The sequence below is a fragment of the Maniola jurtina genome, chromosome 14, assembly GCF_905333055.1.
Source record: "Maniola jurtina chromosome 14, ilManJurt1.1, whole genome shotgun sequence".
NCBI classification, from domain to species: domain Eukaryota; kingdom Metazoa; phylum Arthropoda; class Insecta; order Lepidoptera; family Nymphalidae; genus Maniola; species Maniola jurtina.
In genome coordinates, this window is record NC_060042.1 from 59,035 (window position 1) to 71,031 (window position 11,997).

The following is an 11,997-nucleotide window of genomic DNA, read 5'->3' on the forward strand; positions in this document are numbered from 1 at the left end:
GATCGATCTGATCGCTGTCAACTCGGGCAGGTTCACCGCGTGGCCGCCGGAGGCGCTGGAGCGCGTCGCGTCCATGTTCATCGCCAGGATGCCGAGCGTGGACGCGGAGCTGCGCGACTGCTGCGTGGAGATGTGCCAGCTGTTCCACACTAGCGTCGTGCAGCTCAGCGACAGGTGACTGCCGCCGCATGGTGTAGAGTTCACCGCGTGGCCGCCGGAGGCGCTGGAGCGCGTCGCGTCCATGTTCATCGCCAGGATGCCGAGCGTGGACGCGGAGCTGCGCGACTGCTGCGTGGAGATGTGCCAGCTGTTCCACACTAGCGTCGTGCAGCTCAGCGACAGGTGACTGCCGCCGCATGGTGTAGAGTTCACCGCGTGGCCGCCGGAGGCGCTGGAGCGCGTCGCGTCCATGTTCATCGCCAGGATGCCGAGCGTGGACGCGGAGCTGCGCGACTGCTGCGTGGAGATGTGCCAGCTGTTCCACACTAGCGTCGTGCAGCTCAGCGACAGGTGACTGCCGCCGCATGGTGTAGAGTTCACCGCGTGGCCGCCGGAGGCGCTGGAGCGCGTCGCGTCCATGTTCATCGCCAGGATGCCGAGCGTGGACGCGGAGCTGCGCGACTGCTGCGTGGAGATGTGCCAGCTGTTCCACACTAGCGTCGTGCAGCTCAGCGACAGGTGACTGCCGCCGCATGGTGTAGAGTTCACCGCGTGGCCGCCGGAGGCGCTGGAGCGCGTCGCGTCCATGTTCATCGCCAGGATGCCGAGCGTGGACGCGGAGCTGCGCGACTGCTGCGTGGAGATGTGCCAGCTGTTCCACACTAGCGTCGTGCAGCTCAGCGACAGGGGACTGCCGCCGCATGGTGTAGAGTTCACCGCGTGGCCGCCGGAGGCGCTGGAGCGCGTCGCGTCCATGTTCATCGCCAGGATGCCGAGCGTGGACGCGGAGCTGCGCGACTGCTGCGTGGAGATGTGCCAGCTGTTCCACACTAGCGTCGTGCAGCTCAGCGACAGGTGACTGCCGCCGCATGTCATTCATCGACTCATCCCTTCAGTTCATCTGAAGGGATGAGTCGATGAAGTCGTAGTGGCCCAATGGTGCTGCAGATACTTAAAGGCGGCGGTAATCATATTTTATTGTCAGGCGATCTGCCTGACAGTAAAATTCAATAATTAGAGTGCTTGGAATTAAATTGTTACAGATTTTATTCGGAGCAAAAACGGAAGGTGTACGTCACACCGACGAGCTACTTGGAGCTCATAAAGGCATTCCAGAACTTGTACACTTTGAAAGTGGACCAGATTACTAAATCTAGAAATCGGTGAGTAAAGCAGCCGAGTTTTGTTTTACAGCAGATCAGTAAAATGGGGGATTAGCTTATTTGTTTCTTCATTTTGGGGAACCATACTCATTTGTCCAACAATATAGCAAAGTTCGTTTTTGTTGCGAGTGCAACCTACTTGTATCCTGAGCTGTTTTCATAATTTCAAACTAAATTCCAGATACGAGACAGGTCTAGAGCAGCTGGACTTCGCGGCCGGCCAGGTGGCCGTCATGCAGCAGAACCTCATCGACCTGCAGCCGCTGCTGGTGGACACCTCCGACAAGACTGAGAAGCTGATGATCAAGATCGAGCAGGACACTGTGGTGGTGGAGAAACAAAAAGAGGTACAACTCCGCACGGCTTTTGCCAGCAGGGTCAAAGCAAGCCATGGTCGAAGCCTCCCCCAAACAACTAAGGAATTGTAAATCCCCAAATCGCTCCTGCCAGGAATCGAACCTCGGACCTGCCGCTTAAAAGACCACACAAAGGATTTGCGTTTGTATAGTGCCGTGGTGCCCAGCAAACAAATTGAACATTGACGCGGTCGGCTAGTGCACACAATTGATAGATCAGTCGACCCTCGCTTCCTGGATTCGCCACTAGGCTACTTAGTGTTTGTTGGGCACTGTACAAGGAATGAGGATCGGTATAACCCTGCACCTGCAGATAGTGGGCGCGGACGAGGCGCTGGCGAACGAGGCGGCGGCGGCGGCGCAGGCCATCAAGGACGACTGCGAGTCGGACCTGGCGGAGGCGGTGCCCGCGCTGCAGGCGGCGCTGGACGCGCTGGACACGCTCAAGCCGGCCGACATCACGCTCGTCAAGTCCATGAAGAACCCGCCCGCCGGCGTCAAGCTCGTCATGGAGGCCGTCTGCGTCATGAAGGGCATCAAGGGCGACCGCAAGATGGACGCTACCGGTGACGAGATTTGAGATGTCACCTTCATCATTATCACCTCCCATCACCGGTTCCTCACTGAGGAAGGGTCTTCTCTCAAAATGAGAAGGGCTCAGCTATCGGCCACCACGCTGGCCGAGTGCGGATCGTAAACTTCAAACACCTTTGAGAACATTATGGAGAACTCTATGCCGATTTCCTCACGATGTTTTCTTCCATCGATAAAACTAGTGCACATGCTTAAATAGCAGTACATATCACAAACTTAGACTCTTGGTGCTCCTTATTTCACTAATGTTTCAGGATCAAATCAGTAGGTTCAATATAACTAATAAATCAGAAAAAACATTACCATAATTTTTTCATTGCGCATTTGATTAATTATTGGTTTTTCTTTTTCTCTAGGGAAACCATTCGAAGACTACTGGGGACCCTCGCAGAAGATGCTCGGCGACATGAAGTTCTTGGAGAGCCTTAGGAATTACGACAAGGACAATATACCTCCCGCTATCATGAAGAAGATTAGAGACAAGTAAGCGATCACTTTTTCCAACTAACTGTATTATAATATTTTAATAAAACATGTTCTTCAATTAAATAGCAAATTATAAATCACCTGTGTACGTATGAACTAAAAAACATTTTCCCCCTACTTTGAAGGTACATCCCGGACCGCGAGTTCGACCCGGCAGTGATCGCCAAGGTGTCGTCGGCGTGCGAGGGGCTGTGCAAGTGGGTGCGCGCCATGGACGTGTACGACCGAGTCATCAAGGTGACGCGCACTCACATCCTACTCACGAGAACGATCTGAAGGGAATCTAAAATAATGTTACCTATATTGATTTTTTCCGGACAGGTCGTAGCGCCTAAGAAGGCAGCCTTGGCGGAAGCCGAAGGAGAGTTGCAAATGCAGATGAATACGTTGAATGAAAAGAGAGCTCAATTGCAAGGAGTACTCGACAAATTGCAGGTAGGTTCGGAAACTTCCGATTTTTGGAATTTGGGAAACAGAAGTTAATTGGCTAAAATAATAACCGCAGGTTTCTACGGTTAACTTCCTGGGAACTCGGAACGAAGTAGCAAGAATCCTGATGTGGAAGATTTATTTCTTGGGGTTATAGCGAAAGTATCATGATACAAGATATTGAGTCGCCTACTGTAGATTAAAATCTCATTACCTTTTTTTCGGTAGGCCCTTAACGACGAGTTCGCAGGAATGACCCGCAAGAAGAAAGGCTTGGAAGACGAGATCGAGCTGTGCTCTACCAAGCTGTCCCGAGCCGAGCAGCTGATCGGAGGGCTCGGCGGCGAGAGGGCGCGCTGGACCGACTTGGCGCGCCAGCTGCAGGAGCTACTGTCGAATATTATCGGTCAGCAGTAGATTTGCTAAATTGCTCAAAAATTGTAACCTTTTGCTTTTTATTAGATTCAAAGAAAGTCAGTTTACAAAATTTTTCAGGACACCTAAAAATGTTGAATTTGCGTTTTGATCCAAGTTTGAGCTAAGCAGTGTTCGCTCGCAGGCGACGTGCTGTTGTCGGCGGGGTTCATCGCGTACCTCGGCCCCTACACCGTGGGCTACAGGCGCGAGCTGGTGGCCGCGTGGAACCGCCGCGCGAAGGAGCTGAGTGAGACGATACTGATGATCTAACTATCATTACAACCGCGTTCATTTGATCGCTGCATGTAAAACGTTGTCGTCTGACAAACTTTCCACGAAACGCGGATTCAAATACCGGGCAGGTAGTACCCGCGTTAACCCGGTGCGGGGCCTTCCCCCGCCTCATAACCCGATTGCCATCTCGACTTGTCACGTATTATAGGTACCTATTGTTGTATTTCAATGTCGGAATTAAAATTCCGCTTGCTTTATTTACCTATCGTTTCGTGTTTAAAATCAAAATTAAAAAACTCCGAAGCATGATTGAGTGTCTACTTCGTAGATATCCCCAGCTCGGACGTGTACTCGCTGGTGACGACGCTCGGCGAGCCCGTCGTGGTGCGCGCGTGGAACATCGCGGGGCTGCCGGTTGACACCTTCTCCGTCGAGAACGGCATCATCGTGGAGAAGTCGCGGCGCTGGCCGCTCATGATCGACCCTCAAGGTAGGTCGATATGAGACAACAACGCTCGTGACGACTTAGGATATATAGGATACTTCGTAGATATCCCCAGCTCGGACGTGTACTCGCTGGTGACGACGCTCGGCGAGCCCGTCGTGGTGCGCGCGTGGAACATCGCGGGGCTGCCGGTCGACACCTTCTCCGTCGAGAACGGCATCATCGTGGAGAAGTCGCGGCGCTGGCCGCTCATGATCGACCCTCAAGGTAGGTCGATATGAGACAACAACGCTCGTGACGACTTAGGATACTTCGTAGATATCCCCAGCTCGGACGTGTACTCGCTGGTGACGACGCTCGGCGAGCCCGTCGTGGTTTGCGCGTGGAACATCGCGGGGCTGCCGGTCGACGCCTTCTCCGTCGAGAACGCTTGCTGTCTGTCGTGCTGAAATTTCAGCCGGAAACTTTTCACTTTTATCTGATAACTACGTGAATCTCCAGACCAAAATCCACTGAAGTCTGAAACTGATTGTTTTTTTAAAATTCTCCGCTCAACTTGAATTTGCATAAAACTGCATTTCATTTAAGTCATAAAAGTCCTGCAATGTTTTATAAATATAATTATATCCAGACACGTAGGTAGGTATGTAAGGTTACAGATTTGAAGTGTGAGATTAGTGTCGCCCCTGTACAGATCAGGCCAACAAATGGGTGAAGAACATGGAGCGCGAGAACCAGCTGAAGGTGATGAAGCTGACGGACGCCAACTACGTGCGCGTGCTGGAGAACGCGATTCAGCTGGGCTTCCCCGTCATCCTCGAGAACATCCGCGAGCAGCTGGATGCCGTCCTCGAACCGGTTCTGCTGAGGAATATCTTCAGGTGAGTCAGGAGTAAATGTAAATTCTAAAATCCATTGGAAATACGAAAACATGATTGATGATCAGATGGATGTACCTACATGTACCTACTAAAAATATTTTGTTTTGTTTGGAATGCGGCGTTTGTCAGCAAGTGAGTATCGTTTTCTTTAACTTATTTGAAGGTGTTTGAGGGCCTTGGAACTTATTTTCTTATATGGGCAAATTTTACAATTGCTGAATAAATGTTAACTGTCACATAAAGACGTTTTGACAGAATCCCAGTAATTTTTTTTTAGTTTTTACTTAGTTGTCATTATTTGACGATTTGAGAATCGGCCCTAATTAGGTCTATTAAGATTGCTGATGGTTTGGACTATGTTTGCTTCTCTGCGGATTGCCTCATTTCGATATCTGATACATAACGCTCTGGAAATTGTTTCGGCCAGGTCTGGTGGCGTGGACTGCTTGAAGTTGGGCGACAACGTCCTGGAGTACAATCACAATTTCCGCTTCTACATCAGCACTCGGCTCAGCAACCCGCATTACTTGCCGGAAATCGCTGTCAAGGTGACGATGAAATTTAACCTTATTTTAAGTAGGTACCTACTAGGTACGTTTCTAAATCTTGCAACAAGCAAAAATCTATTTATGATTGCAAATTACTTTGCGGATGTGCATTGTGGAGTCATCCGCCGAGGATGCTCCGGTGTAGGCGAGAAATACATGTTGAGTGTGTTCTAGAAGATTTGTGTGCTGTTCTGTGTTGATGGTATGTTGCTTGCTTTTCCTGCTACTTTGACAGAGCGAGGGCGGGCGACGCCTAGCGCATGTCGCACGTTGTACCATAGGTACTGATGTGTATGTTTTAGTGAATTGTAGCGACTTGTGGTTCCTTCAGCATGGAGTTCCGCAAAGTAACGCCTCTTTATATCCAACATTTGAATGCAGTTATTAAGTTTTCCATAATATGATGCAGGTGACCTTGCTGAACTTCATGATAACGCCGCAAGGCCTGCAGGACCAGCTGCTGGGCATCGTGGTGGCGCAGGAGCGGCCCGAGCTGGAGCTCAAGAAGAACCAGCTCATCGTGGAGGGCGCCAACAACAAGAGGACGCTCAAGGAAATCGAGGATAAGATTTTGGAGGTATCACGTGAAAGGTTAAGTTAAATACCTATCATTCGCAACCGCTCACCTCGTCAACTAGTCAACGCGAGAAAACAATCATTTTTTCGCGTTTCCAACAATCTTTTTTTTGATTTCATAGAACCTACCTAGTTACTTACCTTAAAGTTATTTTTATACTAGAAGATGCCCGCGGCTTCGCCCGCGTGGATTTCGGTTTTTTAAAATCCCGTAGGAACTCTTTGATTTTCCGGGATAAAAAGTAGCCTATGTGCTAATCCAGGATATTATCTATCTCCATTCCAAATTTCAGCCAAATCCATTCAGTAGTTATTGCGTGAAAGAGTAACAAACATACACACACACATACAAACTTTCGCCTTTATAATATTATAAAATATAAGTGTGATATTTCACCTTAACTTGGACTGAGTACCTACACATAATAGATAACAGGCCACCTCGAGACTACGCCTGTTGTTCGCAGGTCCTATCTTCAGCCGGAAACATCCTGGAGGACGAGTCCGCAAACCAGATTCTGTCGTCCTCGAAGACCCTCTCGCTAGAGATCGAGGCCAAGCAAGCCGCCGCCGCCGTCACCGAGCAGGAGATCGACGAAGCTCGCTCGCTGTACGTGCCCGTGTCCAAGCACTCCTCGGTGCTGTTCTTCTGTATATCGGATTTGGCCAACATCGATCCGATGTATCAGTACTCTTTGAATTGGTGTGTACCTACTAACATTTCATCTAATGTCTACACTCTAATGACGATCAAATGACCGTCGATGCGGTCTTAGTGAATAGGAAGAAAAAGCCGCTTCTCCGTCTCCTATTGGAGAGTACCGAGTGCTTTGTGCCCCGCTGCTCTCTCGGCTCGATCGTGTTGAGCAAAGATTCTACCGCCAGGATATTCAACTACGCCCATGCCTTCGTTTAGTCTTTCCTGCTTATTATTAAGTCGGAGCAGGAGCATTACGCCTCGTATCAGCTTTAGAACGATACTTTCAGGTTCATTAACTTATACAACCAAGCGATCCTGAACTCGCCGAAGAGCGATGTCCTCGACACGAGGCTGGAGGGACTCAACGCGTACTTCACTCGCAGCGTATACGAGAACGTCTGCCGCAGCTTGTTCGAGAAGGACAAACTCATCTTCTCACTCGTTCTCACTCTCGGCATACTTCGAGCTAGGGTCAGTGAGATTATTCTCTTATACTTTGATTTTAGGCAAACTGGAAAAGAAACAAAAATTTTGGAACGGAAACCGGAATATATCACACTAGAGACATGTCAGCCTAATGCTGCTGATTTATTGTTCCCCTGTCTTCTTTTGTTATTTATTAACAAATTATATTATACTTAAAATGAAGCCTAAGCCAGATTACATGGCTTTGCTTTTAGCTCCTGGGCTTCAGATAATGTTGTAGGTAGTTATTTGGCAAACTTGTCATGTTACCAGGGCAACTTGTCATGTTACCAGGGCAACTTGTCATGTTACCAGGGCAACTTGTCATGTTACCAGGGCAACTTGTCATGTTACCAGGGCAACTTGTCATGTTACCAGGGCAACTTGGACGACGAGCAAGTGGCGTTCCTGCTGACGGGCGGCGTGGCGCTGGAGAACCCCCACGAGAACCCCGCGCCCGCCTGGCTCTCCGACAAGTGCTGGTCGGAGATCGTGCGCAGCAGCAATTTGAACGGGTGAGCGATCTGCTCATTCTTATATCTATGTTTTGGTTCCACTCTATGCTTTTGTAAAATCTTGAAATATTTTGACAAGCTTGTGAATCTTCAATAGATTACGTACGGGAAGCATAAGAATTTCCAAGAATACTGAGCAAGAGCAACCTGAGCTCTGTTAAAGTTTCCTCTTATTTTTGATGATTCAAAAATATATTGTAATCATTGAGTTGTGTAGAAGTTACGTTTCTTTTGCCATGAAGTGTAACATCGAATTGTGAAATGAGGATCGATAGGCATTTAGCGAATGAAGCTAAAGCGTACAACGTGATGACTTCGATAAGCACTAGTTACTCATTTCATACTTTGGCTCAAAACAAACGTTTGATGTACAAAGATGTTAATATCCCACAGGCTCCACGGTTTCAAGGAGAACGTGGAAGGGAACATCGCGGCGTGGAAGCAGTTGTACGACCTGGCCGCGCCGCACGAGAGCGCGCTGCCCGAACCGTACGCTGACATTAGAGGCATCGCAAAACTGATTATCTTCAGGTTGTTATACTTTTAATCATTTGCAGTTTTTGATGACTGATTGAGGAGTTTTAGATACGACGTCGCAACTCACATCGGAACATTAAGTTTCTGTAAAGTTATAGTGTAAGAGCCTAAACATGTGCGGATTTCCCAAGTTGATCATTACATCAGATTTGCGAGGTTTTGCTTAGGTATGTCTTTTTATTTAGTCACTTGTTGGAATCGTTTATTTAAGTACGACCGTTGTACAGATGCGTCCGGCCCGACAAGCTGATTCCCCTGGTGCAGCAGTACGTGGTGGAGGAGATGGGCCGCGCGTACGTGGAGCCGCCGCCCTTCGACCTGGAGAAGTCGTACAACGACAGCAACTGCTGCTCGCCGCTCATCTTCATCCTGTCGCCCGGCGCGGACCCCATGTCGGGGCTCGTCAAGTTCTCCTCGGAGCGCAAGGTGCTCAGCTTCGAGACCATCTCCCTCGGCCAGGGGCAGGTGAGCTCTCTTCATCGTCAGCCAACATGCATTACTGATAGATATTTTAAGAAGCATCGACTTTTTCTGAATTCACTTGGATAAAGGATTTATAATGATTCCAACATCTTTTCTTTTAAAAAAGACAACATTGTGGTATGGTTAAGTATTCTTCGTTGCTAAGAATCGGAACCCCTTTTTACCCGACTGCGGTAAAGCCAAATGGAAGGGTCATGATTTTATCTATTAATCATATAATGGTGGAGGTGTCTTGGAAGAATAATGTGATGGGCTCCCAGAGCCGAACGCTCCAAAGCTTCGGGTCATCCATCCGTTAGCGAATGCAATTGTGGGGATGCGTTTCTGCTTAGTCAGCCCCTACACAATCGATACGCGCTATAAATGTGCTCGATTGCCTCGTCGTGACGGCGTATTGAGGCTCTTGTATATGTCCACCCAGGGTCCAATAGCGGCCAACATGATCCAGCAAGCGATCGCGACGGGCGGCTGGGTGGTGCTGCAGAACTGCCACGTGATGGAGTCGTGGATGGGCGAGCTGGAGCGCATCTGCGCGGAGGTGATGCTGCCGCAGCTGACGCACGCCAGCTTCCGCTGCTGGCTCACCTCCTACCCCAGCAAGGCCTTCCCCGTCACCGTGCTGCAGAACGGTGAGTCAGCGTCGGGGCTAGGACAGAATATCTCATGTGCGAGAAGAAAAATAATTCCAGTAGCTAACTAATGACTCCTTCGAAATTATCTAAAGTAGATAGCTTAATTAAATGAATTAATCGAAAAGTCAATTTTGAGATACAATTTTATTAAAGAAGAAGATCTTGGCTGAAATCAAAACCGCGTTAACGTATATTTAACGTGGTTAGTCGAGGTGCGATTTAAAGTTTTGCAAATAACAGCCAATAACGCCAGTTCGTTTACCTTCTCGCCGTTCTCCAGGCGTAAAAATGACAAACGAAGCGCCCAAAGGTCTAAAGAACAACATCTACCGCTCGTACACGTCGGACCCCATCAGCGACCCCGAGTTCTACATCTCGTGCCCGCGCACGGAGGAGTGGCGGCGGCTGCTGTTCGCGCTGTGCTTCTTCCACGCGATAGTGCAGGAGCGCAGGGCGTTCGGGCCTCTGGGCTGGAACATACAGTACGAGTTCAACGAGAGCGATCTGAGGATTTGCATCATGCAGTTGCAGGTGAGCTCGCGACCTAACGTCGACCCATTAACATTAGGTTTTGCGCAATATTCTTCTGGTGCGAATTGTAATTTTTGGTGTTGTCACGTTTTATCGGCAGATGTTCCTCACGGAGTACTCGGAGACGCCGTTCGACGCGCTCAACTACCTGGCGGGCGAGTGCAACTACGGCGGCCGCGTCACCGACGACAAGGACCGCAGGCTCATACTGTCTCTGCTCTCCATCTTCTATAACGATCACGTTACTACTGATCCTAAGTAAGAGCTATTTGCCGAAGAATACATTCCACCTAATTGGTTTTTGGTTTTGGTTCCAATTAATTTAATCATGAGCTGGTCTGTGGGTTAAGGCAGAGTGGTCAAGCTATGTCGATGAAGCAAGAGGCGATTACTTGTATGTGGTCAGATTTCTCAAACTTTTCTTCTTTTTCCAGGTTATCCCGACGCTTCTGTCACTTGCGCATATTGTTCAAGTGGTGGACGCGCAATGTGTGCGCACGGGCGGCTGCTAAATAATATATTCTTGTTTCCTTTTGACACATGTCCATATGTAGAGACAGGATAATTATGCGCGTGTTCTTTGGACAGCTACTCGTTCTCGGCGAGCGGCGACTACCGCATCCCGGCGTCGATGGAGTACGGCGCGGTGCTGGAGCACGTGCGCGCGCTGCCGACCGCCGCCAAGCCGGAGGTGTTCGGGCTGCACGACAACGCGGACATCACCAAGGATAACAAGGAGACCGCGGCGGTACATCGCTTTTTCAAATTGTTTGAAAGATTTAAACGTTCCATAAAAATGCTCGTTAATTAATTTAATCCCGAGTGAAGTGGTTCATCCTTTTGAATCTACTTGATGGTTTACATATAATATTTTGGATCTTAAAATACTACCTAGAATCATTCTGCCCAATCATTTTTGAACTTTATATGTACGATCACTGTTCAGGAGGCCTGGCTAGCTGTAGCTAGTCATAGTGAAGAAAAGCAAGTCAAGTGCAAGTCGTACTCGCGCACCAAGGATTCCGTACCTAACTACTCGGATATTTTTTTGCACTGAAGCTGAGCAAAACGCATGGCAATCCACCGAACCTAATGTATCGAGTTGGTTTGACAGAGCGAACCAAAAAGTGACAGTAGTGTTTCATGTCAAACTTAACCATTTGGTTGATTGTGAAGCTTTATTCTGGTGTGAAATACTGCTTAGCCTCGTTCATTATACCGAGCTGTCGTCGCTCGAGGATCTGTCGTTTGGCCCCGCAGCTGCTGTTCGGCTGCCTGCTGACGCAGACGAGCATCGTGTCGCGCGGCGGCGGCGAGGGCGCGGAGGGCGGCGGCGTGGTGGAGCTGACGCGCGACATGATGGCGCGCCTGCCGCGCGCCTACGACGTGGCGGCCGTGAGTCTGCAGTACCCCGTGCAGTACTACAACAGCATGAACACCGTGCTCAAGCAGGTGAGCCTTCTGCTCAGGCACAGACGCAGGGGCTGGCATCGCGAGCGTCATCGCGCTATGCTTGCAGGAGCTGATCCGCTACAACCGCCTGCTGGGCGTGGTGGCGCGCACGCTGCGCGGCGTGCACCTGGCGGCGCAGGGGCTGGCCATCATGAGCTCGGAGCTGGAAGGCTGCAACGACGCCTTCGTCAAGGGCATCGTGCCGCCCGCGTGGATGGCCAAGTCCTATCCCTCCATGAAGCCTTTGGGATCCTACGTTGCGGACTTGTTGGCGAGGTGAGTTGACCGTTCTGTTGACCTTCTGCTTCGTCGGTTCACTCTCTCCGCAGGTGTTCGTCGTGACTTGTTTCAAGGCAGATCTCCGCACAATCTGTAGGTACCTAATTACCTATAT

At 49.7% G+C, this 11,997-nt stretch overlaps 1 protein-coding gene across 3 annotated transcripts in view; it reads left to right on the top strand.

The window, feature by feature from the left end:
- Positions 1-11,997, top strand: part of LOC123871536 (dynein axonemal heavy chain 3) — a 38,137-nt gene that overhangs the window by 20,781 nt on the left and 5,359 nt on the right. The window contains exons 43-66 of one of the 3 annotated variants that reach the window (XM_045915387.1): positions 31-174; positions 1,203-1,322; positions 1,504-1,669; positions 1,992-2,244; positions 2,629-2,755; positions 2,884-2,995; positions 3,080-3,193; positions 3,416-3,593; positions 3,747-3,851; positions 4,167-4,328; positions 4,978-5,164; positions 5,592-5,712; positions 6,122-6,289; positions 6,756-6,991; positions 7,276-7,459; positions 7,832-7,968; positions 8,362-8,501; positions 8,735-8,970; positions 9,392-9,617; positions 9,901-10,151; positions 10,252-10,409; positions 10,740-10,899; positions 11,412-11,603; positions 11,671-11,879. In XM_045915387.1, the coding sequence (XP_045771343.1) occupies positions 31-174; positions 1,203-1,322; positions 1,504-1,669; positions 1,992-2,244; positions 2,629-2,755; positions 2,884-2,995; positions 3,080-3,193; positions 3,416-3,593; positions 3,747-3,851; positions 4,167-4,328; positions 4,978-5,164; positions 5,592-5,712; positions 6,122-6,289; positions 6,756-6,991; positions 7,276-7,459; positions 7,832-7,968; positions 8,362-8,501; positions 8,735-8,970; positions 9,392-9,617; positions 9,901-10,151; positions 10,252-10,409; positions 10,740-10,899; positions 11,412-11,603; positions 11,671-11,879 (4,086 nt within the window). Of the gene's footprint in view, positions 1-30; positions 175-1,202; positions 1,323-1,503; positions 1,670-1,991; positions 2,245-2,628; positions 2,756-2,883; positions 2,996-3,079; positions 3,194-3,415; positions 3,594-3,746; positions 3,852-4,166; positions 4,329-4,977; positions 5,165-5,591; positions 5,713-6,121; positions 6,290-6,755; positions 6,992-7,275; positions 7,460-7,831; positions 7,995-8,361; positions 8,502-8,734; positions 8,971-9,391; positions 9,618-9,900; positions 10,152-10,251; positions 10,410-10,739; positions 10,900-11,411; positions 11,604-11,670; positions 11,880-11,997 lie in introns of those variants that run through there. The other 2 variants (XR_006797279.1, XM_045915388.1) reach the window with 2 other exon arrangements.